This window comes from Sceloporus occidentalis, unplaced genomic scaffold (assembly GCF_023333645.1).
Source record: "Sceloporus occidentalis isolate IW3139 unplaced genomic scaffold, rSceOcc1.0.p SCAF_32, whole genome shotgun sequence".
Taxonomy (NCBI): Eukaryota; Metazoa; Chordata; class Lepidosauria; order Squamata; family Phrynosomatidae; genus Sceloporus; species Sceloporus occidentalis.
This window is the reverse complement of record NW_028317012.1, coordinates 7,391,435-7,418,681: the sequence shown is the minus strand read 5'-3', so window position 1 is coordinate 7,418,681 and position 27,247 is coordinate 7,391,435. Positions and strand designations below refer to the sequence as shown.

The window sequence follows — 27,247 nt, the reverse complement described above, 5'->3', positions numbered from 1 at the left end:
AACCATTTCGATATCAAATGGACATGTCAGTATGTCTTTAAAAAAAAAAAAAAAAATTCCTGATCTTAAAAGCACATTAGGATATACCGCTACGCCCTGACATTCTTGCAGAAGCAGGGACACCTCCACGCCATTACAAGGAGATCAGGCTGTATTTTTACCGCTTGGACTACTCTCTGTCAGCATAAGAAAGTGGGTACGAAAGGCATTTTTCAAATGTGATGAAAGTAACAGGTACCATACCCTGAGATGTACTTTAATACTTTTTTTTCCTGTCAATGTTTTATTTAATGGATGCTACATCCTTAGATTATGGCTGGTATTGCAACAATAATGGTATCTGTTAAGAAGTACTCTTACTTTTAAGATATTCTCATGTACCGTTTTAAAAATGGACTGTAAATAAAGGACAATTTTACAATTGTTGATACTTCCATCTTTAACATGCCTTCTTTTACCTTCTATGCCAGGTGTGTCATGATTGAATGTGCACTGTTTCAGTAACATGAGGCTGAAGCTCAGAAACATTTTCCTTGTCTACTTTGTGGTCTCCAGTATTGTTCTGCTGTATGCAGTGTTGCAACTTGGTGAGCTGGGTTTTCTTTTGGGGATCTGCTTCTCACAACGTCCAACACCCGAAGTCGATAAGTATATAAATCTGCTATCTATATGTGTCAGAAAGATTTGTGTTTTGAAGAGAAACCAGAGCATATATGGGTAATGTGTAAGGTTATATGGGTAATCAAGGTTACTGACATAAAATGTACAAGTAAAAATCAAAGAGAAGCAGTGGCAAATAAAAATAAGTTGAAAGATAGAGTCTGCAATTATTTAAGTGATATGGAATGTTATATGGAGTTTACGTCTCTTAGTGTAATCTTTTATTTGCTAACAGGGCAGCCATGTGATTGCTCCCTTCATATTCAGGAAGCTCGGGGTATCCATGGGAAGGACTATAATGTTGGGAATCGAAGGGAATCCAATGACCAAGGACTAGTGAGCCAGTTACCCATTATATATGTGGTTACTCCAACCTTTAGGCGGTTAGTACTTCATTTATGGTAATTCAGCCTCTCTTTTTTTCCCCTCTCCTTTCAGTTTTGTTATTCACCGTATTTTCTAGCATTACTGTGCCTCTTGACAACTCTGTCCTCTAATTCCCTTCCTTTACAGGGTTATATACTTATATTGAGGGAGTGGGTCCGTTCCCATGTGAATTTTCAATCTAATTCCGTTTGGATATTTGGATTATTGCTGTTTGATAATTTACAACATTTTGTCTACGTAACCGGATTTTTCTTCGATACATTTCAGTGACTCTAAATAGCTTCCATTTAGTCACTGTTTTATTTTTCATTTTATCATGCTTTCTTTCTTTTCTGTTTTACAGGTTATCCCCTGCTTGTAATTTACTTTATCTCTCACTTGTCTATACTCCAGACCTCTACAGCGTGCAGAACTCACCCGCTTGTCCCAGACTTTGATTTTGGTCCCTGCTCTTCACTGGATCTTGGTAGAAGACTCACCAGAAAGAACCCCATTAGTGACAGATCTGCTTGCACAGAGTGGTTTGCATTATACTCACTTGAATGTTCAGACACCACCATCCATGAAACTTAAAGAAGGAGACCCAAATTGGTTGAAACCTCGTGGCGTGGAACAACGTAATGAAGCCCTGCATTGGCTAAGGACAAACCAGTCACCAGTAGATCGAGGAGTTGTATATTTTGCAGATGATGACAATACATACAGTGTCAACATTTTTAAGGAGGTAAACCTAACAATTAGTTTTTCAGGTTGCATAACATATGCAAATGACAGAAATTCTTATTTATACAGTAAGTTAATCCTTTTACTGAATTTGGGCTTGTATATTGGTGTGATTAATAGTTCACTAGTGTAGACAATAGATAAAAAGATCACCCTTCATGGGGATATATATATTCGCTCCGTTTATATTACTGTTGAACTATGCATTGTATAAGAGCAGTTCATCCCTTGCAAAAACAAACCTTCAAAATGTAAAAATGCATCTTTCCTCTTGCTATAGTGATTAAAACCCTCTTGCAAACAGACCCCCAGACTTAAAATCGCTTTTCTGAGAATGTCTATGTAAACTGCAAGTAATTCATCTAAATGTGCCCTTGGAAAGTGTCCATATTATACTTAGTATATACTTATGTTTTAGTTTTTTTTACACGATTTCCCCTTTGTCTTAACAGCTGCCAGGACCATGGGTTCTATTCATGCGAGAAGGAGATCAGGAATATAACCATGGGTTATATTCCTGTTCTCGTCTTGTAGTACAGGATCTCCCCAATTAAGAACCTCCTCCTTTATATTAAATAAACCCCCACCACAGCTCCCTGGTATTCTTCTATTCTATTGGGAAGATCGGTCAGGTAGATTTCTTGGCTTTCTCAGGCTACCTTTTCTGGAGGCTGCAAAAGTCACTACCAGATCGCTAAGTACCCTGTACCCTATCCTCTCCCACAGAAACAATTTTTGTACTGGCAGGTGCAAATACTCGAGCCGCAGAGAAATGTAGAGTTTTTATTGGAAGGGTACGGCATCTGAACTTCTCCAGTTTGATGCTGAGCATGCACTCAGAGTATCATGACATCTAAAAGGTGGTGACAGGGAGGCAGGAAAAGAAAAGACAAATTCTTTGTAGGTATAAAAGCACAGGGGGTATTGCAGAAAGATGCTAGGAGAGGTCAGGAAAAATAGGGTTTTTTACAACAGTAGACAAGTCAAGGTGTTCAACTAGGGTAGTTTTGACGGTTTTCAGCTAGCCATTTCTTCACTGATGTCTGCCAAACTTCACAGGGAAATTATTTTACTGCTTTTTTAACGCATACATTTCAATGTTGCACTGAATTTCTTGCACACCATAAGTGCAACAGTGGAAGAAAACACCACCACATTTTGTTCACCAAGATCCCCTGATTCCAACAAGACCTCACATGCATGGTTCATGCATTTTTTGAGGAAGCTATGAGGGCAAAACTGGAACATGTGCATTTACATTTTTAAAAATATTTTTTTTCATCAGATTTCTTGTAAGTGACAGGTTTAGGCCGCTGACATCAATCAGGGAGACCGATCAATAATCAGCGACTTAAAATGTCACCGACAAGTGATCAGGTAATAATTATGATTATTTCATTTGTTAATAATTTGTGTTTTTTCATAATTACCCTTGATGACCCCTCTCTCTTTGTAGAGCAGGGTCATCCGTGGGCTGCCATAATGATCCGATCACTCCTATTGGCCAGGAGCGATCTGATCAGCCCAGCCCAGCATTTGACCTGGAAGCACCCTGGACTTTCAGGTCAGTGCTGTTATTTATTTTTTTTAATTATTATTATTATTATTATTATTATTATATTAAATTTTTTTTATTAATTTTTTTATTTTTTAATTTTTTTTTTTTTTTACTCTTTCAATGCTGATGCTCCATTGAAGCACAGCATTGACTGATATTTAGTCCCCACAAGCTTGTGGGGACTAATATTAACCCTTGCAATGCTTCGATGGGGGTCATACACAATTGCAGCATTGAAGGGGTTAATTGAGGAAGGGGGGGTAGGGGTTAACTGAGGAAGGGTGGGGGGGTCTGGTCTCCACACTCATGTGGAGACCAAAGAACCCTGTCTCCCTGTCCCTGAAGCTGTCTCTGGCAGATGGGACACAATCTCCAATAGACTGGAGATTGTAGGGGAGGAGTATCTCTGATCAGTCCTACAGGACTGATCAGAGGACTTCTGGGGGGTCGTTTTTGCTGTTGCTGGTCTGCCTGGGCTTCCAGGCAGACCACCAGCAGCAGAGCCCCCTACAAAATGGGGGTTAACGCTGCACTGACGCTCTCATGGAGTGGGAGGGGCCACACAAGGGGATTGAAAAGAAAAGTTCAGCCGCAAACTTCAAAGTTAGTAAATCTAATGCTTGGGCTAAATTCACTATCAAGAATCAATCGGTGAATATATGTATCAGAGGCGGACTGGGGATGATGTTGGTTCAGCCAATATTCCGGTTTCCTGTGAATAGCGTACACATGTAAAGTATTTCTTGTTTTTTGAAGAAAACTTGCTTTTGATACCGTATTTGCATGATTAGGTGAAAATTGTGGGTGGGAAATTTAGTAAAAACTCTGAATCGTCATCAAAGTAGTTACATTAACGTAAAATACCCACAAATCCACTGTACAGGAAATTGCCTTCTGGTAAGACACAGGACATTTTTGTCTTCCACAAAGAGGGCATCCCTCAGGATTCTAGGAAGGTGTAGATCTTCCCAGTTCCACATTTCTTGTACAGCACCTACGTATGCATACAGCACATACATATGTATGTTTCCAACATACATATGTAAACATACTTACATAAATTCTAACACACTACCACTCACACCCCACATGCTAAAACACTCTGTCTCCAAACACTGACACATACATGCTCACAGACACTTATACATTGACATCCATGCTCACACACACATTAACCTATATATATAGCCTGTCTATGTGGGGTATATACCCCACATAGACAGGTTATTCCCAGGCCCATTTTTTAACATCTCACTTTCCTCCACTTATGTGTATTTTAATATTGTGTCAGTGTTCTACAGCCCTGAAAGTCACAGCAACAGGAAATGTGTTGATAATGTTAATTTCAAGTGTGTAAATAAATAAATAAAAAAAACATTTAAAAAAAAATCACCCTTCTACATGCCTTACTCAGTTATCAATAGATGACAGCCACATAAACAGTGACGTTTTACCCCCTAGGCCCAGCAACTAAAACAAGTGCCCCTCTTAGGCCATTTTCAGCATTAGGATTGTTTGTTTTAACGTGTGCTGCTAAAGTGGGAGACCCTGACCACAAGGCTGTTAGTGTACCCAGCACACATGTTCACAGAAGGGGAGGGCTGGAACCTTCTGGCCTGGGGTGTCTAGACCCCATGCCTTTCTCCAGGCTAACAAATATAAATACTGGCACACATTTACACACCTACCCACCCATGCTACATACACCATACTCCCTTCATCCGTCCGCTCATGGGCTTCTTGACTGATTTACACAAATTTACAGTCGTTTAAAATGTTCTTTTTTAATTCAAAGGAATGTTTGAATGCAGATTAGAGACTTCATGGCTTCATGTTATTTGTATTATGCATATTAGAAGTTTTCACACAGTGTTTAAGAAACACTGAATTCAGGACAATACATTAACCTTACTTGTGATACAGTATGTTCTTATTTTCTTTATTGCAGATGCGTTATACTCAGAAGGTCTCTGTCTGGCCAGTTGGGCTAGTTGGGGGCTTGCTCTATGAGGGACCACTGGTAGATAAAGGCTATGTGGTTGGATTTCACACTGCCTGGAAGACACATAGACCATTTCCCATAGATATGGCAGGATTTGCAGTGTCCGTCTCAATTCTTTTAATGCACCCAGATGCCATATTTGATCCCAGTGCGGAGAGGGGATTTCTGGAAAGCAGTCTATTACAACAGTTGGTATCAGTTGACGAACTGGAGCCCCGAGCAGATAACTGCACCAAGGTTTGTATAATTATATATATATTTTTTTACACATAATATGTTTGCATATATTAGTATCCACGTATTTATACAGTTCCTTGAAAAAGTATTCAGACCCTTTAACAATCATTACAAGTGGTACATTGGAATTTCATTTTGTATAGTGTCTATATACCGTATTTGCTCGATCATAAGACGACCCCCCAAATCTGAATATTAATTTAGGAAAAAAAAAGAAAGCCTGAATATAAGACGGCCCTATAGGAAAAAAGTTTTTCCAGTAAATGTTAATTCATGTAAACTATTTTTTTTAATAAAAGCTATGATTGAGAAAAATATTTTGGTTTTATTTCCTTCTATTTTCCAAACTGCATCCAGTTATGCATTTCATGGAACACTCCAGAAATGCCTTATGCCCCCCATTTAACACCCCCCCCCCAAACTTACCGTTGCTTCTGACTCCCCCTTCATGTAGTCAGGGCAGCGTGTAGATGTCTACGCGATTCGCGTAGACAGTTTACGCTGCAGGCGGAAGGAGGTGTGGCTAGCAGAGGGGGTTGTCTGCGTCCATCGCGCAGACCTTCCTCGACTGTCAGAGATCCGAGTTCCCCGCACCGGTAAGGGGTGGGGGAGGGTTTATGAGCAACTATGAATGATTAAGGGAATGAATGAGTATTTAAATGTTTGTGAATGAGTGTGTGTGATAGCATGGATGTGTAAGGGGGGTAGCATGGCATAGGGAGGCTGTAATCACACTCCTATCATGCCCAGGTACTGGCTGCCTGGCCATGATAGGAGTGTGATTGCTGTTAGCAATTGATATATATCCCTATATGCCACTCTGCCCCATGATATGCCTTTTAACCCCCTATATGCCAGAGTGACATATAGGGGTATAAGGCAAATCATGGGGCAGAGTGGCATATAGGGGGTTAAAAGGCATATCATGGAGCACAGTGGCATATAGGAGGGTATAAGGCATTTCTGGAGGTAGAGTGGCATATAGAGGGTTAAAAGACATATCATGGGGCAGAGTGGCATATAGGGGGGTATAAGGCATTTCTGGGGGCAGATGTGCATAACGGGGGGGGGCAGGTTGGCAAATAAAAGGAAATAAAAACAAAAAAAAAATTATCAATCATAGCTTTTATTAAATATGAAAAAATAGTTTACATGAATTAATATTTACTAGTAAAACTTTTTTCCGACAGGGTAGTCTTATATTCAAGCTTTTTCTTTTTTCCTAAATTAATATTCAGATTTTGGGGGGGCTTCCTATAATCGAGCAAATATGGTAATCGATTGTAAGCTCGTCTGAGCAGGGCCCTCCTCACCTGTTGTCTCTGCAAGTCAAATGTTACATACTTGTTGTGTCCTGTCCACCTATTGTACAGGCTACGGAATTTGGCGCTATATAAAACAATAAATGAATAATAAATAATAGTGATATTTCATTGGATATTGAAAGCCATGTGTCAGTGCTTGCAGATGACACAAAATTAGGTAAAATAATTTGGTCTAAACTAGACCTTACTTTCCTGCTAGGACATTTTGATAGAATTGGAGGTGTGGACAGCCAAGAGATACTAATAATTATATACTTAATATTGATGAATGCAAGGTTATTTATTTTGGGAGACGTTCACGTTTCCAACGCTGGCACACAACTGTAACCCGACACCTACAACAATGTTCCCACACTGCTGAACGTGGTTGGCGAAAGTCTCATTTCATGTCTGATTTTCTGCGCTATAAATTAATGCTACGTTCCTACTACTCTGCTCTCAACCTTGCTAAATAAACCTACTTCACTTCCCTCATCTCCTCCCTGTCTCACAACTCTAAACGATACTTTAATACTTTCAATTCCCTGCTTCCACCGATCCCCACTACCCCTTCCACCAACCTTAACACATCTGACTTTGCCACATTATTCAATAATAAAATTCAAACTATCAGAAATTACATATATGCACAGTCACCACCCTGCCCTCACCCTCCATCTGACTCTGACCCAATGACCTTTTTTCCCTTCACTAATTTCTCTGCTGTCACTGAAGAGGATGTACATGCTCTTCTTCTTTACTCTTGTCCAACCACCTGCCCCCTTGACCCCATCCCTCCCCATCTCACTCAGTCTCTTTCATCTACCCTTGTCCCTACTCTAACTCATATCTTCAACCTCTCCCTCACTACTGGATCTGTCCCATCCTCCTTCAAGCATGCTGCCATTACTCCCTATCTTGAAAAAGTCCTCTCTTGACCCGACTGATCTCTCCAATTACCTTTCTATCTCTTTGCTTCCTTTCACCTCCAAACTTCTTGAAAGAATTGTTTATATCCAATTAACTAAGTTTCTAGATTCCAACTTCCTGCTTGACCCTCTTCAATCTGGTTTTGACACTCGACACTCTAATGACTTACTTACTGCTAAGTCCAAGGGCCACTACTCCATGCTAATCATACTGGACCTTTCTGCTGCTTTTGACACTGTGACCTCCGTGAGACTGCTCTCTCCTGGCTCACTTCCTACCTCTCTGATCGTACCTTCAGCGTCTCTGTCTCCAGTAACACTTCCCTTCCCCTCTCTCTCTCAGTTGGGGTACCCCAAGGCTCAGTTTTAGGACCCCTTCTGTTCTCTCTTTACACTTGGCAAACTGATCTCATCCTTTGGCTTTCAATACCACCTGTATGCTGATGACACCCAGATCTATCTATCCTCCCCTGATCTCTCTCCCTCTGTCTTGGATCATGTAACTAACTGCCTTGCATCTGTCTCTACCTGTATGTCTGCATGTTTCTTGAAACTTAACCTCTCCAAAACCGAACTGAACTCCTCATCTTCCCTCCCTCCAATGCTAAGATTCCCTTACACTGGCACTTTTACCTATTGTGTAATACACCCTAAATCCCTCTAGATTGTAAGCTTGTTTGAGCCTCCTCACCTGTTGTCTCTGTTAGTCAAATTATTATGTTACCACTTGTTTTGTCCTGTCCACCCATTTTACAGCACTACGGAATTTGATGGCGCTATATAAAGCAAGAAATAATAATAATAATATGTGCTGGTCAGCAGAAGCCAGCATTTCTATCTTCCCGGATGTGGTGTAACTGTCCATGTGCCATACCATTGCTTATTAAATATCTGATCACATGACTGGGCAGTATCTTTCAGTTGGTGTAAATGCTAACACCCGCCAGAGACTTCTCAAACCCCCCCCAGTGGAAATGGGGTGGGGGGAAATGAGTGTTACGGGGAGGTCCTGTACCCTGACTGGGTACACCTGCCAGATTGTTGCTTCCTTCCCGAGACTTTGGCGATTAACCCTATTGGTGCTGGACAGAACTAGTGCTAGAGAGATAAAGCAGGACTTTGTCAAAATGGAGCCGCGCTGTGGCTGATGGCAATCTAGATGATGCAGTGCTCATACAGTCCTGACAAGGACAATAAGTGATTGTAGCAGCCCACCCCAAGCATCAGACAGAGTTAATATTGAGGTTAAAACAAAGAACACTTTATTGTGAAAACACACAGCCTTATATACAAACTCTATCAGATAAGGACATAATCTGATCACCACAAGCAATGCCCGTATAACCCTAAATTGTTGTTTTCAGGGGGATCCAAAGGGAGTGGTGACAGTCCCGGGGTCCCTAGATGATTAGGTCGTGCACTGGACCCCAAGCGGTAGCAGTTTGATGCTTTCCTGGGACAGTCCACAAAGCAACCAGGCTGCTTAACCCCGGTCAACAAAAGGTGCTTAAAAACTGGGGTTCCAGCTCCCTCTCCCAACCACCCCTTGTCTGAACCCCACCACATGTTGTATATTTGTGCAAAAGAGCGCTCTGGTGGGGCCAGGGGCATCCGAGATATTAAGGGTTTAAAAGTCCAGCGGGCACTCCTGCCAATCCTACAACTGGTCAGGAACAGGCCAAGGAAAATAAAGATCCAATGGGTCTGGGTAAAACAAAGGTTGGACTATACTCCTGGGCACAACCAAAACAGGTAAACACAAGAATAGGATAGAATAGAATGAAGAATAGGTAAAGTCCTCTGCAGCCCTGGTTCCTTGACAATGGGCAAGGTCTGCGGCTATGCAACCCCATATGCAACAATTTGTGATGCGCTGTGTGTTCTGACACTTTTCTATGAGAACCAGCATTAACTTCTTCAGCAATCTGAGCTACACTAGCACGTCTGTTGGGTTTGGCCACACAGGCCACCCTTGTTCCCCATGTGCATCAATGAGCCTTGGCCGCCCATGACCCTGTTCACCGATTTTCCTTACTTGGACCACTTTTGATAGCTACTGACCACTGCAAACAGGGAACACCCTGCAAGAGCTGCGGTCGTCTAGCCATCGCAATTTGGCCCTTGTCAAAGTCATTCAGATCCTTATGTTTGACCATTTTTCCTGCTTTTAACACATGAACTTTGTGGAGGAAATATTCACTTGTTGCCTAATATACACCACCCACTGACAAGTGCGGTGATAAGCTTATCAAGGTTATTCAATTCACCAGTCATTTGTCCTAATGTTAGGGCTGATCGGTGTATATAAACACAAAATATACAGAAACAACAGCATGTCTTTATTGAACCTTTAAACACCACTATATGGACAAACGTATTCGGGGACACCTCTTAACCCCTTCAGTCCAAGGGGTTTTTGGCACCTTAAGTAAAAAATTTTGTGAAAAAAATGTTTAATTTTAGCCTCTCTACCCAGAGTATCTCATCCAAGGGTCTTTCGTCATTTTTCATGCAGCTATTTGGCCATCAGTAACTACCAAAAAACAATAAGAAAACAAAATATAGAGCTAACTATCAGGGGAACTTTCCAGTTCCTAAAAACTGTGTGTAATATATATATAATATATATGTGTGTGACGGAACCCTCCGTCGCTGGGGCCACTGGAGTGGCCTGACTGCTTACCGACTATGGGCCCTGATTCCGATCGCTTCCTAAGCTGTTTTAGCCTGCCATCGTTTTTCTTGTGGGGAGGGCTTTCCTCCCCGGATTAACAGCAGCCCGTACATGTACGGGCTTTGTCGTTATCATATTGCACTGCAAGCCCGTACGTTTATGGGCTTTGACGTGAAGGAGTTAAAGAATGAGACAAATATAAATCATGTTAGAACAGGGCTATGGGGTAGGGTGTCAAGACGGAAGCCTTTTCATACAAATAAAAATATTCAAGCCTGGCTGAAGTCCCCCTAAAGCACATGGGAAAATGTGTTGTGGTCTAATGTAACCAAGGTTGAACTTTTTGGCCAGAATTCCAAAAGGTATGTTTGGTGCAAAAACAACTCTGCACATCACACAAAGAATACCATACCCACAGTGAAGCATGGTGGTGGCAGCATCATGCTTTGAGGCTATTTTTCTTCAGCTGGAACCGGGGCATTAGTCAGGGTGGAGGGAATTATGAACAATTCCAAATACCACGCAATTTTGGCACAAAATCTTCAGGTGTCCGTTAGGTAGATGAAGACAAAGTTCACCTTTCAGCACAACGACGCAAAGCACACATCCAAATTCACAAAAGCATGGCTTCACCAGAAGATTAACATTTTGGGATGTGCACAGGAGAGGTCCTCGCAATCTGACAGATTTGGAGCGCTTTGGGAAAGAAGAGTGGGCCACATCAAGATGTGCCATGCATGTGGGGTATCACTGTACTCAGGAGATGTTACTGAACACATATTGGGGTGTTGTTTGACACGGACATATACCAGGAGTGGTAAATTCATACCTGAAGTACAATGTGTGTGAAAAAAATACAAAAAGATTTAGTACCATAAAGTTTGACAATGGCTGGTGGTAAAATTAGTGCATGGAAAGGGTTAAAATACCAGCATTTCAAATACCTTGGGGTGTCTAGCTTTCAAAAATATTTGGTTTGATGGGGTAAATTGTATTGGCTGGCTTTAAAGATACCTGAAATAGGATATGTGGGCAGTCTTTTTGACAAGTCAAAATTCCAATTTGAAAAATGCACACCTCTCAAAAAGGGCATTTTAGTCCCTGAACAACCTAACACACCCATGCATGTGGGGTATCACTGCGCTCACGAGATGTTGCGGAACACATATTGGGGTGTTGTTTGGTATAAGTGACTTATACCAGGTGCAGTAAATTGTGGAAAAAAAATACAAAGTATTTTTACTACCATAAAGTTTCACAAAGGGTGGTGGTAGAATTAGTGGATGGAAATACCTTGGGGTGTCTGGTTTTTAAAAATATATGGTTTGATGGGGTAAATTGCATTGGCCCTGCTTCAAAGATACCTGAAATAGCACATGGGGCAAAATGACCAGCTTTGGTGAAAAATTGGCTTTGAAATAGCAAAACAGTACTGGTACTTATTGCCCCATAACATGCAGAAAAAAAGCAAAAAAACATAAAAACATTGGGTATTTCTAAACTCAGGACGAATAGTAGAATCTATTTAGCAGGTTTTTTTTATTAGTTTTTGCAGATGAGTAAAAGTTGTTTTTTTGTAAAAAAGTGATAAAATTAATTTTTTTTAACAAAAGATCACAATATTTTGTACATTTTTGTTATAGTAAATTAGATGATATGATCCTAAAGAAAGCCCTGTTTGTCTTGGAAAAAAACAATATATAATATGTGTGGGAGCACGAAATGAGAGAGAAGAAAGTCACAGCTAAACAGCAACACTGAAAAATGTTAAAAGAACCATTGTCCCAAAATGTATTACGAGTAAGAAACAGTCTTCTCATTAAGTTATCAATAAAAGCTGTATGCCACTCTGCCTCCAGAAATGCCTTATATCCCTATAATCCACTCTGGCATATAGGGGGTTAAAAGGCATATCATGGGGCATTCCAGAAAAGCCTTATGCCCCCCATATAACACTCCCCCCCCCCCCCTCCCGACTTACTTCTGATTCCCTGGTGTCTGGTGGGGGCAGCGGGTGGCGGCCGGCGTTCTGCCTGGGCTTCCATGACTGAGCACCGGAAGGTCATGTGAAGCCGGTGCTCCGTCATAGAAGCCCCGGCGGAAGTGCCAGCAGTAGCGGGGGTTGTCTGCTTCAATCGAGCAGACGTTTGCCGGCTGCCAGAGAAGAAAATTCCCTGAAGCGAAATAAGTCCTCCTCCTGCTAACCTATCTTCTTCAGTGACCCTTAGAGACCAAGGTGATGGAAAAGGGAAAGGACATTGCACTGGGGGAGGGAGTGGAAGGTGACCAAAGGCCTTAACTGGTTTGCCATGTGCTCTACAGAGAAGAATCTCCATTAATGTTTGAGACCATTTTAGGGTCTTGTATAGAGAGGCTGCGCCCTTTGGATCTCTGCATCAGAACACTTAACCATTTCACTTAATTGGCATACAGTTGGTTGTCAATCATGCCTTCCTTTTTACAGGAATATTTACTTTGGGTAAGTTGTACAGTGATTTATAGTATTGGCCAAAAGCTGTGGATATATGATTGGGCGAAATCAGTTTCTTATCTCCAACTATGATGTTCTTTATTACTTCTCTTTTACGCTTGTTTTTTACCCTATTTGTGAGAGACTTGCTTGCCATATTTTTGGAGTAGTTCCATTTTTGGCGTATATATATAATAGGGATTTAATAATATCAAATAATTTGGATTTAATTTTCTCTTTAATTTGATTTATGGATTCTTTGATGTTTTGCTAAATCTATATATAGCTCTGGTAGAATCTCTTGTTTATTGCCGTTCTTCCCTATTTTTGCCCAAAAATGGACGCTCAAACAGCTTAGGAAGCGATCGGCAATCGCTTCCTAAGCATAATTGGTGTTGCTGACATGCCCAGATAACCTTGTGATTGCTCCAAAGAGCAACAAGTGCCATCATGAAAACAACGTTGCCGCGACTCACAAGATGGCGTCTACAACCGAAAAAAAAAACCGGTAAATTGCATTGGCCGGCTTCAAAGATACCCGAAATAGCACATAGGACAGAATGACCAGCTTTGGGGAAAAAATGGTTTTGAAATAGCAAAACGATACTGGTACTTATTGCCCCATAACGTGCAGAAAAAAAGCAAAAAAAAAAGATAAAAACATTGGGTATTTCTAAACTCATGACAAATAGTAGAATCTGTTTAGCAGGTTTTTTTCATTAGTTTTTGCAGATGAGTGAAAGATTTTTCAAAGAAAATTGAGAGGGTAATTTTTTAACAAAAAAACCCCATATTGTATCATTTTTTAATGGTAAATTACATATGATAAAAATAATGGTATCTAAAGAAACTCAGCAAACAGGATCCATGAGCACCTTAAATAGCAGGGGACTGACCTGAAAAGGAGAACAAATACGTGAGAGTACCAGGCAATTACAACAAGAAATACCTGGTAATAAAAAAGAGAGGCACGTGAAAAATAGTTAGAAAATTGAAAACACACAATGAAATAAATACTGCCAATAAACACATACTAATAACCCCCGAAAAGGCGAAACAAGAGAAAAACCCAGGGAGGGAAGACAAAAAGGGGGGGGGAATACTCGCCTCCTGTCTTTAATAAAATTCAGATTAATTCTGCACCAAGGCTAGATTAATCTCCAATTTTACAGCAAGACAGGAGGCTTTGTATTTTGCAATTTTAACGCCCAGCCATAAAACTAAAAGAAGCATGAGACTGGGGGCGAAAGTCCAGAACGTGGAATCTCTAGACCAGTCCGCCGCTGACATGTCAGCCATGGAACTGCCCACAGAGAAAGCCGCCGAAGCGGCCGCACTCCTAACCGAGTGCGCCCCGAAAGAGTCCGGAACATCAGCCAACTAAAGGCTGGCCAAGGTGGGACTCGAAACCGGGCGAAAAGGGTGAACATAGGAAATGAACAGAGGACCTGAACCAGAGGAACGAAAAGGTTTAGACGCGTGAATGTAAGCTAAAACGCAACGCGCCACACACAACCGAGGTCTGTCTAGGAAATAAGGATAAGAAACCGAGGGCGAATGAGATTTTGTCCGGCGCGAGAGACGAAAGGAAACACCCGTAGGGGAAAAAGAAAAAAAAAAAAGAAACATCAATGGCCAGAACATCGGAAACGCGACGGAGCGATACGAGACAAAGAAGCAAGGCAAGCTTGGCAGGCAATTGACGAAGAGACAAACGGTCGTATTCCGGCCAGAGCTCCAGGAACTCAAGGACCTTGGAAACGTCCCAAAAAGATGCATAGTGAAGGAAGGGGAGGCCTGGAAGACTGAATGCCGCGCAGGAGCCGACAGACCGCAGGGTCTTTACCGACCCAAGGCCCGCCACGGGAACGTGCGTAGCAGAGATGGCCGACCTAAACAGGTTGATGGTCCTGTATGACTTCCCCTGGGAAAAGAGGTGAGCTAAAAAATTTATAACAACCGTTATAGGGGCCATAAAGGGATCACAACGCTGTTCCATACGCCAGCGACCCCCGACCTTCCAAGCCTGGAGGTAGGATTTTCTGGTGCCAGGAGCCCAGGATCCCCAGAGTAGATCTCGAGCCGTTGCCGATAAACCTGACATATCCCAGGATCCCCGGAAACTGTCCAGGCCACCAGGGACAGGCGATCCTCGCAGGACCAGAGGGTGAGGATGCCCTTCTGGGTCCAGCAAGAGGTCCCCCAACGATGGGAGAAGAAGGGGATCCGCACATGACATCTCCAGGAGCAACGGGAACCAAGGTTGAGTTCTCCAGAGGGGGTTCAGCAGAACGATCGTCACACCCTGACAAGCTAGGGTGTGGAGAGCCCGAAGGATCATGGAGAACAGGGGAAATGCATAAGCTCCCCTGGGAGGCCACAACTGAAGGAACGCGTCCGCAGCTAGCGAGAGCGGATCCGGCAGCCAGCTGAAAAACTGAGGGGAGTGGACGGCAGTTGCTGGCGTCCCTCCAGTGGCGTGAGAACCAGTCCACTACCAAATTGTCCGTCCCGGGTAGATACTCCGCCCGAATGGACAGATGGTTGTCCAGACAATATTGAAAGAGATCCTTGGTAAGCTCGGTCAGAAGTCGCGAGCAAGAGCCCTCCAGGTGATTGATGTATCTCACCGCAGACACGTTGTCCATGCGTAGAACCAGGCAGCAGTGCGTAAGGTTTTTGGTAAAACTGCGTACCGCGAAGGACAGACAATTGATGTGAAGGCCGCGCTCCTCCGAGGTTCACGGACCTCCCGTGGCCTCCGGGCCACAGGCCGCTCCCCAGCCCAACAGGCTGGCGTCGGAGTCCAGAACGAAGTCCAGAACCGAGCCGAAAATGGCACGACCGTTCCAGGCCTCCATGTGCCCCAGCCACCAGCGGAGTTCCAGAGGTGCTTCGGCCGAAAGAGCGATAAGGTGATTGTAGGAACCTGACGCGCGAAGGTGGAAAGTTTTTAAGCGCTGAAGGGCCCATTAGTGGAGAGGGCCCGGGATGATCGCCTGGATCGATGAGGATAGGAGGCCAATAACCCTTGCGAGGTTCCGAAGTGAAACGCAGCGACGACTGAGCAGGCGACGAATCTCCTTTTTTATGGATTGGACTTTTGCGGCCGGTAGTCTGAGTACAGCTGCCACAGCATCCACCGTGAAACCCAGGAATTGGACAGTCTGAGAGGGGGAGAGAGATGGCTTCTCCACATTGATAATGAACCCCAGATCCTGAAGGAGACGGACTGTGGTCGAGGTGTCGCGAAGAAGGGTCTCCACGTCGCCCGCCTTCAGAAGAATGTAGTCTAAATAGATGATGGCGCGGACGCCCCACGTCTGAAGAAATTCCATAACCGGCTTTAGTAGCTTTGTGAAGCACCAGGGAGCCGAGCTGAGGCCGAATGGGAGACGTGAACTGCCAGAGGCGCCAATGGAACTGCAGAAAACCCCTGTCGTCCAGGTGCATGGGAAAGGTAAGGAAGGCGTCCTTTAGATCGAGCCTCGTAAACCAGTCGTTAGTATGCAAGAGGTCGCGGAGGAGATGGATACCTTCCATCTTGAAATGACGGTAAACTATGAACGTGTTGAGGGCCCGCGGATTTATGACGGGACGAAAGTCTCCCGACTTCTTGCCCACTAGAAAGATGTTGCTTAAGAAACGAGGGGCCCGTTCTATGGCCCCTTTGTCCCGGAGCGAGCAGTGTTCTGAATGGACAAGGGAGGCCGCTGCGCGCGCAAACCGAGGGGGACAAGGAGGAGACATCTGGAACGAGACCGAAACGAAAACCTAGGACCGTCTGAAGAACCCAAGGGTCTGAGGAAAGGGCCGACCAAGCATGGAAAAAATGGGCGAGTCTGCCCGCAATAGGTAGAAAAAGATAAACATGAAAGATGAAGATACTCTACCACAGTAGGCACCACGCTGGAATGGTGTGCGGAAACGGGACCGGAAGGTGTTAGCCGAGTCCGGGTACCGGGGTCTTGAGCCGAAGGAGGCTGATCTGCTAGCGGCACGACCCCTCTGCCGGCCACCTCTGACGGAAAAACGGTCTCCCGACCTGAAGACTTTCTTTAAAGATGTCTGTGCCTTGTCCAAGGAGGTGAAGACTGTAACGTGACGCATGAGATCCTTGAGGAATTTTTCTCCGAAGAGCAACCCGTTCGCTTCAGGACCCAGCTCCTTGGGTGCCAACTCCACCAATTTAGTATCGAGCTTGAAGAGAGCCGCTTTATGGCGTTCGGCTGATAGGGCACAGTTAGCATTCCCCAAAAGGCAGAGGGCTCTCTGGGTCCATTTGCGGACCAAATGGGGATCCAATGGAGATCCATCGAGAAGGGCCTCGTCTGCCATCTGAAAGATGTGTGTAAGAGGACCCGTGACATCCAAAAGCTTGTCTTGAGTGGAACGGAGACCAAGCTCAATCCCCTTCCTGGGATCCTTTCGATGCCGTGTAAGGAATGTAACGAATGATTGGTCAAACTCAGGAGTGCTGGTGACCTTGGCGGGAACGGTAGGTCTGGGGCATTCAGACCGGAGCCGCTGGCGAACTTCTTTATCCAGGGGCCTGCGGATCCAGAATTTGATAAACTCCGCAATGTGATCCGATGGGGTCCATTCAGTGGAGCGTGGATGGCGTATCGACCTGGGGTCAAAAAGTGGTACGCCCATCTCATCGGTGACCTCAAAAGGTTGATCCTGCTTGGAACAGGAGGGTTTAGGATCGTCAGGTGACAAAACGGGAGCCAAACAGGAAGGAGAGCCGTGGCCAGAGGAGCTGTTGGCGATCCAGGATCTGTTATAGGCCTGGATCGCCCATGTCGGAGAGGGATGGGACAGTCGCCCAACTACTTTTGCGGGATTTATCCCGGTCGGTGGGGGAGATGGAAACCCCATTATCAGATTCCTCGGCTTCAGCCGGGATGACTGCCTGTCCCGGGCGGAGTTGTTGAGCTTTAGCCAGAGCAGCGGGCAGAGAGGCTGCCAATGCAGAACGGCACAGACAGCCTCCTTAACTGCCTTCTATGCAGCTGCAGTGAAAGTGCCTGTCAGCAACAGAGGTTCACAAAACACCAGGGAGTTGGGAGAGAGGCAGAGTGGTGTATGGGAGGGGGGAGGAGTCAGAGGAGTGTATGGGAGCCACCCTCCCATACACCACTCTGGCTCCCCCCCCCATATGCCACTCTGCCTCTCTAACTGGCTCCCTGGTGTCTTGTGAACCTCCGTAGCTGACAGGAGGCAGAGTGGGAGGAGGCAGAGTGGAGTATGGGAGGTGGGAGGAGGCAAAGTGGTGTATGGGAGGGGTGAGGAGGCAAAGTGGTGTATGGGAGGAGGGAGGAGGCAAAGTGGTGGATGGGAGGGGGGAGGAGGCAGAGTGGAGTATGGGAGGGGAGAGGAGGCAGAGTGGAGTATGGGAGGGGAGAGGAGGCAGAGTGGAGTATGGGAGGGGAGAGGAGGCAGAGTGGAGTATGGGAGGGGAGAGGAGGCAGCGTGGAGTATGGGAGGGGGGGAGGAGGCAGCGTGGAGTATGGGAGGGGGGGGAGGCAGAGTGGAGTATGGGAGGGGGGAGGAGGCAGAGTGGAGTATGGGAGGGGGGAGGAGGCAGAGTGGTGTATGGGAGGGGGAGGAGGCAGAGTGGTGTATGGGTGAGTTATAGTGGTGTATGGGGGTATAATAAATTTCAGGGTAGCAGAGTGGTGTATGGGGGTGTAATGAATTTCAGGGAGGCAGAATGGCATATCTGGGGGAGTTAGAGTGGTGTATGGGGGGTATAATGAATTTCAGAGTGGCATACGTGGGGGAGGCAGAGTGGTGAACCAGGGAGTATAATGAATTTCAGGGTGGTGCAGGGCATTTATGGGGGTGGAGGAGTGGCATATCAGGGTGCACAGTGGCATCTAGGGAGGTATAAGGCATAAATGGGGGCAAGTGGCATATCGATATTAGGCATATCAGGGGGGCATAAGACATATCTGGGGGTAAAAGGTATATCAGGGGGCTCAGTTGCATATTACTGGCATATAAGGAGTATAAGGCATATCGGGGGCACAGTGGCATATCAGGGGGCACAGTGGAATCTCTGGCATATAGGAGGTATAAGGCATATATGGGGGAAGAGTGGCAAGCTGGGGGTCAGATGTGCATAACTGGGGGCAGTTTGGTAAATAAAAGAAAATATAAACAAGGCTTTTTTCTCATAGTTTTTATTAAATATGAAAAATAGTTAACATATGAATTAATATTTACTAATAACTTTGTATTAAAACCTAGTTTGAGAAACACTGTGTTTGGGTTCTTGTAGCTTTTATTATTATGTCGGTAAAATAAGAAGGTGAATAGAGAGAGAGAGAGAGAGGCCATTACAATATGTTAGGGATATTAATGAGACTAAATAGGCAAAACCAATATTTTATCACACACGCAAAATAACGACGCTATCAATTACTGTGGGATCGCATCCACAATATTAATACAAAGAGAGACCCTATATTTTATCTCTGATCCTAAATTCTTTCAGATCGCCGAAAATTATAATTCAAATTAGATATATATATCACCACGATAGTCAATCAAAAATATTATTTATTGGAAACACAATTTATAAAATATCTATATGAGTCACACAGTGCATAATATAAAACAGAAAATTCTTAAAACATGTCAAATTGAGTCAGTTCCAAATACAGTATATAATCGAAAGTTATCAATATGAATTACTACTTTATGAGTCTAACACACACAATTAATTTCCATTCCACTCAGCAATCAAAATTGATAATAATCAGGGCAGTAATAAAAAGATCATTAACTCTATCTATATATTAGTTCAACTAATATGACAATTAAAAGTAATTTAATAATGTTTAAGAGTATTAGTGAAGTTCCTAATAGATGCAAATAATGTCAAACTTCATCTTTTCATTATTGTCATTATCACGGGTTATAAACTGCAGTCTCACAAGCCGTCATATACAATAATGTCATATATACTAATTCCCAGATACAGGGAATTCTATATTGAAGAAGACAAAATTCTCCTCTATTCAGAATAATAAAACAATTATAATTACCATCACTTGTTACTGTGGTCCAACTGGTCCTTGTAGAAGTTAATCCAGGTTCAGTGGCAAGAAATTAAGTGGAAAGAAATATAACTTTCTAAAAGTTATATAGGTTAGGACTCAAAGTAACTCTAAGAGTAAAATTATGTTAAGATTCCAATTCTCTGGGGTGAATTTGGTGAGTTAGTCCGTCAGGGTCCAATTTGTTTCAGGGTGCCTTTGTTTCAGGGTGAGTCTTTTTTTCTAATTATTAAAGACATAAGCTTTTAAAGACAGGGCTTATTATCATAGCCTCCACCTCTTGATTGGAATTATCCACTCATAACGGTGGGTTTTACCCATTATAATTAGGACTTCTACTCATATTTACACTGTTTTTCTTAATTTACCTGTGAGAGACGCTCTGGTCTAAGAAATAACTTAAGATCATTACATATATGTTTGGAATTTATCCATGGTCACCCTTATCTACCTCCTAGGTAGAAAATCAGGTCTTTGTAGTCACCCATATCTCCAGATGTTGCCTCCTAGGTAGTAAATTAGGTTTTGGTGGTCTTACGACGTATCCCCCATTCCAATTTACATTCCTAAGGATATGTAGTGTCTACTCCTTAACTTTCTCATGGAAGATAACGTTAATTAGATCATATATACTGAAACATCTATATACATGACTACTTCTTTGTTCTCAATTATAGAGGGAACAAAGACAGAAAGAAATAATCATTATATGATTAAGTAAAATAAAATGGCTCTGACTCCATTTTGTGCTCATGTAAAATACAGAATATATAGAATACATGTTTTCCATCATAAAATATCTGACAAATAAAGAGATGAAAGTGTAAATTGTACGTTTTTTATTACATTATTTTAAAATTGCATTTTTTTTCCGATTAATCGATTAATCAAAAAAATTATCGGCCAACTAATCGATTATTAAAATAATCGTTAGTTGCAGCCCTAATATCATCCAAATTTTGAACATCTCATGTTTTCCAAAGGCTGGCTGTATCAGTAGTAAAAAAATCTTTCAGGTTTGTATTTTCTCATATTGGGGTAAAGTAAGATGGTTGATCAATATTGAGAAGACCAAACTTTAAAAAAGGTTCTTTATCTGTGTTTGAAAACTAAAATAATTTGTTGAGGTATGAATTAAAGTACCCAAATCATAATCCTTCAATAAGATTTTTCTACGAGAACAGAGCAAAGTGATTCATAATTTGTCAACCAACCCCTGAGATTAGTTAAATTAAATCTTCAAAAAAGATTCTTGGGAGAGCAATCGGAGAGTTTTGGAAAAAAAATAAATATTACGGAAGAATCATCATCTTTATCAAAATAACTCTTCCAGATACATTGATAGGTAAATGTTTCCAAACAGATACATTTTGAAGCGTTCTTTCCAATATTGGTTGGGCATTTAGTTTAAAGTATGATTTCACATCACTTTATCACAACCCCCAAATACATAAAATTCTCTATTCTTTTCCCTAGCTCCCTTATCAAGTTGCATTATATTCGATTTAGACCAGTTTATAGTTTATATAGACCCGATAAGGACCCGCATTCTTCTACAGTCTGTAAAAGATTCTGCAATGAAGAACATGGATCCTCCAAAAACAATAAAAAATCTTCAGCATAGAGAGCAACCTTCTCTACTTTCCGGGCCACTCTAAAACCCTTTATCCTGCCTGTATTCTATATTATTTCTATAGAGTAAATAATGCTGGGGAAGGAGGGAAGCCTTGGCGAGTTCCTCTACCCAGATCAATCCAATTTGAGTTTGGTAGCTACCACCTCAACAATCCCTTCCCGAGTTCCATAACTGATATCTAACAAAAAAAAAGAGGAATGGTAAAAGAAAGAGGGTAGGAAATACAATGTATTTGCTTTTATTTAGTTTGAGAATCCAGCCAAATTGACAAATTTAAGATCGGCTAAACTGTGTTCCATTCTCAGGACCCTATTTGTCAACCCCTCTACTTTATATCTATTTTAACTTTGTCAATTTTGTTATTAACTGTAACTTGACATGTAGAAATAGCCAGCATAATATCTCTAAAAGAGAATTCTTGCAATTTTTTTTTTACCTAGAGAGACCTCATTTATATTTAGAGTCTTTTGAATAGTCCGGATTTATCTACATCAGTGTCTGTAACTTCTAATTCCACCTCTGAGATCTCTGGTGGTTGAGTATCTTTATTTAACTCCATAAATTCCAATTTTCTTCCTCCCCTCCTTACCCCCAATCTCTGGTCTATTCTTTTCTTTACTTATTCCTCTCTTCCTCCCCTCAAAAAGCAGCACCTAATTATAAAAAAATAAAACAGGTTTTTCAACCTTACAAAAATGTATAATACTTGCAGTTTGACACTACCAGCGACAGCATTGCCAGCTTTATGAATACAGGTTTTAAAAAAACAGAGCTAGCCACCGGGTTAACCCGACTTAGAATTCACAACCACCTCCAGCAGCGATACCAGCATCAGCAGTAGCAGTAGCGCGATCAATGCTGAGGACCGGCATCCGGAGGTAGTGTCATCATCAAGCACCAAACAGAGGCGGAGCTCCAGTAGCAGTGGCACGATCAATGTTGAGGACCGGCATCCGGAGGTAGTTAGACTTTTGATATCCATGGACATTAGGACTATTCCATCCATACTTATGTCCATTTCTTTCAAATGGTAAATGAGAATATTAGTGTCCTTCAAAATTATTGGTATGGCTTCCATTGACTCCTTAAAGTGATAGTCTAGCCATTTCGCCACACGTTCTAGGATTACTCCAATACCTGAGACTATTGGTCTTCCTGGTGGTTGTTGTAAATTTTTATGGACCTTTGGTAGTGTAAATAGCACTGGTATTCTGGGATGAATAGTAAGTAAAAAATTATATTCATCTATTGTGATGTATCTCATATAAAATAAAAAGACTGAAACGTTGACTTGTAACACAGAGTTTCTTGAAATTATTTAAAACCAAGTCCCACGAGTGCCGGCAACTATTTTTGGAATATATATATACACTCACTTTATTAGTTTTGGGTTGGACCCACTTTTGCCTTCAGAACTGCCTTCATTCTTCGTGGCATACTTTCTGTAAGGTGCTGGAAACATTCCTCAGAGATTTTGGTCCAAATGATGCGAAGCTCCACATTTAAAAGATGCTCTATTGGATTGAGATCTGGTGATTGTGGCGGCCATTGGGGTACAGCGAGCTCATTGTCATGTTCAAGAAACCTGTTTGGGATGATGTGAGCTGTGTGACATGATGCATTATTCTGCTGGAAGTAGCCATCTGAAGATGGGCACACTGTGGTCATAAAGGGATGGACATGGTCAGCACTAATACTCAGGTAAACTGTCACGTATAAACAATGCTTAATTGGTACTAAGGGGCCCAAAATGTGCCAAGAAAATGGTCCCAACACCATTACACCACCAGCCTGAACCGTTGATACAAGGCAGGATGGATCCATGCTTTCGTGTTGTTTAATCAAGACCCATTAGACCAGGCAACGTTCTTCCAGTCTTCCATTATCCAATTCTGGGGAGCCTGTGTGAATTGTAGCCTGTTATCTGTTCTTAGCTGACAGGAGTGGCACCCAGTGTGGTCTTCTGCTGCTGTAGCCCATCTGCTTTAAGGTTTGACGTGCTGTGCATTCAGAGATGGCATTCTGCATACCTTGGTTGTAACAAGTGGTTGTTTGAGTTACTGTTGCCTTTCTGTCATCTCGAACCAGTCTGCCCATTCTCCTCTGACCTCTGACATCAACAAGGCATTTTCATTCACACAACTGCTGCTCACTGGATATTTTCTCTTTTTTGGACCATTCTCTGTAAACCCTAGAGATGGTTGTGCGTGAAAATCTCAGTAGACCAGCAGTTTCTGAAATACTCGGACCAGCCTGTCTGGCACCAACAACCATGCCACCTTCAGAGTCGCTTAGTTCCCTTTTATTCCCCATTCTGATGTTCAGTTTGAACTTCAGCAAGTTGTCTTAACTACGTCGACATGCCTTAATGCATTGAGTTGCTGCCATGTGATTGGCTGACTAGCTGTTTGGGTTAACAAGGAATTGAACAGGTGTACCTAATAAAGTGTATATACATATGCCCCTTAGTTTTACAGAATAAACAAATTTAATAAAAAAAATAAAATTAAAAAATAGTTCATATATTTGGATTTTTATATTTAACTACTATATTAGGCATAGCAGAATTTGTGTTGAACTTTATCTGGGTATTTTTAGGTGTGTATATAGGCGTCATTGATAGCAGTGCTGGCTGGTTTCTAGTTGTGGGATTTGGTTGTGGTATGGAGAGGTTTAAAAGTGGTATAGATTTGTAACTTGACCCAACTGCACAATTGGGTATATCTGTCATTAGGAGAGATTACAGTAACATAATAACAAGTGGCATGAATTCTCTGAAATACATGTACAATGTTTCCCCTCCCTACCTACTCTTGCTGGTGAAGAAACTGCTGAGTACAATGCAGCCATGATGTACCAATCCACACCCAGGGGTATTTGTGGAATGTCCGATCTGGACTTACGGCGGGAAATTTGAAGATCCGTTTCAGTCAGCCCAAGTTGCTTGAGAATCCACCGATGATACAGCAAATTTTTAGAAACGGAGGGCGGGCAGATCATTATAGATTTTGCTTTGTGAGATTGTAAAATAGGAGTTTAGGCAGGGATTAGAATGTTGGTCTCTCCCTCAGGTTATGCCCTTAACGGCATAGTGTCAAGTAGGGCTGCAACTACCGATTATTTTAATAATCGATTAGTTGGCCGATTATTTTTTCGATTAATCGGATAAAAAATGCAATTTCTTTAAATTTAAAATAATGTAATAAAAAACGTACAATTTACACTTTCATCTCTTTATTGCAATGGCCTCTCTCTATTCACCTTCTTATTTTACTGACATGATAATAAAAGCTACAAGAACCCAAACAAAGTGTTTCTCAAACTAGGTTTTAATACAAAGTTAATAAATATTAATTCATATGTTAACTATTTTTCATGCTAATAAAAACTGAGAAAAAAGCCTTGTTTATATTTTCTTTTATTTACCAAACTGCCCCCAGTTATGCACATCTACCCCCCAGCTTGCCACTCTGCCCCCATATATGCCTTATACCACTTATATGCCAGAGATTCCACTGTGCCCCCTGATATGCCACTGTGCCCCCTGATATGCCTTATACTCCTTATATCCCAGTGATATGCAACTGTGCCCCTGATATACCTTTTACCCCCAGATATGTCTTATGCCTCCCTGATATGCCTTATACCCCTATATGCCTTATAACTTCCAATATGCCACTCGCCCCCATTTATGCCTTATACCTCCCTATATGCCACTGTGCACCCTGATATGCAACTCCGCTCCCCATAAATGCCCTGCACCACCCTGAAATTCATTATACTCCCTGATTCACCACTCTGCCTCCCCCAGATATGCCACTCTGAAATTCATTATACCCCCATACACCACTCTAACTCCCCCAGATATGCCATTCTGCCTCTCCGAAATTCATTACACCCCCATACACCACTCTGCTACCCTAAAATTCATTACACCCCCCATACACCACTATAACTCACCCATACACCACTCTGCCTCCCCCCATACACCACTCTGCCTCCCCCCATACACCACTCTGCCTCCTCCCATACACCACTCTGCCTCCTCCCCCCTCCCATACTCCACTCTGGCTCCTCCCCCTCCCATACACCACTCTGGCTCCTCCCCCTCCCATACACCACTCTGGCTCCTCCCCCTCCCATAATCCACTCTGGCTCCTTCCCCCTCCCATACAGCACTCTGGCTCCTCCCCCTCCCATACACCACTCTGCCTCCTCCCCCCTCCCATACTCCACTCTGCCTCCTCCCATACTCCACTCTGCCTCCTCCCATACTCCACTCTGCCTCCTGTCAGCAACGGAGGTTCACAAGACACCAGGGAGCCGGGTAGAGAGGCAGAGTGGCGTATGGGAGGGGGAGGAGCCAGAGTGGTGTATGGGAGGGTGGCCTCTCTACTTGGCTCCCTGGTATTTTGTGAACCTCTGTTGCTGACAGGCACAGCGTAAGTGAAGGGCAGTAACGGAGGCTGTCTGTGCGATGCAGACCCCCACCAGCTGACAGAGAGGATGATCCTCTGCAGGAGCCCTTCACTTACGCTGAGGTTTCTATGAAGCTGCAGTGAAAGAGCCTGTCGGCAACGGAGGTTCACAGAATACCAGGGAGACGGGAGAGAGGCAGAGCAGTGTATTGGAGGGGGAGGAGTCAGAGGGGTGTATGGGAGGGGGAGAGAGACGGAAGTGAGAGACCGGCCGACAGTGAGGGGAATCCAGGTCCCCTGCAGCGTTGCGGGGGATCTGGATTCTAGTGTTATAATCCGATCTCTGTTTGAGGTCGGATTATATAAGGAGAGGAGTTTTTCAGAGCATTTGCGCTGAAAAAAAACCTCTTTTTATAATCGATAAAAATAGATTAGACTAATCGATAATGAAAATCGTTGACAACGATTTTCATTATCGATTTTATCGATTAGTTGTTTCAGCCCTAGTGTCCAGCATCATTTAGTCAGGACTATACTGAAGTAAGGTGGGAATTGGAGACCCCTGTGGCTACTACCTCTAAAAGCTCTGGGACAGCTATTGACTATTTAGTAATTCAATCAAATATCTATCTGTTTTGGAGTCTTTCTAATAATTCTATCAAACAATAATCTCTTTTAATGCTAGATTGATTACTTCATGATTTTAGTGTGTATCATGATTTTAGTTAATGTATATTAAAAGTAAAGCTTTATTATAGGATTTGTTTTGTGCAAAAAACCCAGACGTACTATATAAAGGTAAATAGTGCTGTAAAAAGCGTTTGCTCTTTCCTGAGTTCTTCTATTTTTGCATATTTATCACACTTAAATGTTTCAGATCATCAAACTAATTTTAATATTTAATAATGGAGTAAACACAAAAATGCTTTTTAATGTTTTTAATAAAACTATCCAACCCTACCTGGCCCTATGTGGAAAAAGTATTGCCTCCTTTCTAAACCCGTTAAACCCCTTGACAAGTCATGAGGCTAAAAAGGGTACCTCAGCACTGGTAGTGGTTTCTTAGCACTATAGGTAAACATACATTGGCAGGAATGCTTTTACAGTAATTTTCTCTATGGTGATATTTTTTTTTTAAATGTCAAGAACTCATCTCATCTCAAAAAAAAAAGAAGTCTTGGA

At 42.7% G+C, this 27,247-nt stretch overlaps 1 protein-coding gene across 1 annotated transcript in view; it reads left to right on the top strand.

The window, feature by feature from the left end:
• The first annotated feature begins 505 nt into the window (after positions 1-505).
• The window catches only part of LOC149298605 (galactosylgalactosylxylosylprotein 3-beta-glucuronosyltransferase 3-like), a 42,199-nt gene continuing 15,457 nt past the window's right edge, over positions 506-27,247 (top strand). The window contains exons 1-4 of the mRNA XM_089487353.1: positions 506-587; positions 896-1,043; positions 1,441-1,771; positions 5,277-5,567. Of these exons, the coding sequence (XP_089343479.1) occupies positions 506-587; positions 896-1,043; positions 1,441-1,771; positions 5,277-5,567 (852 nt within the window). The remainder of the gene's footprint in view (positions 588-895; positions 1,044-1,440; positions 1,772-5,276; positions 5,568-27,247) is intronic.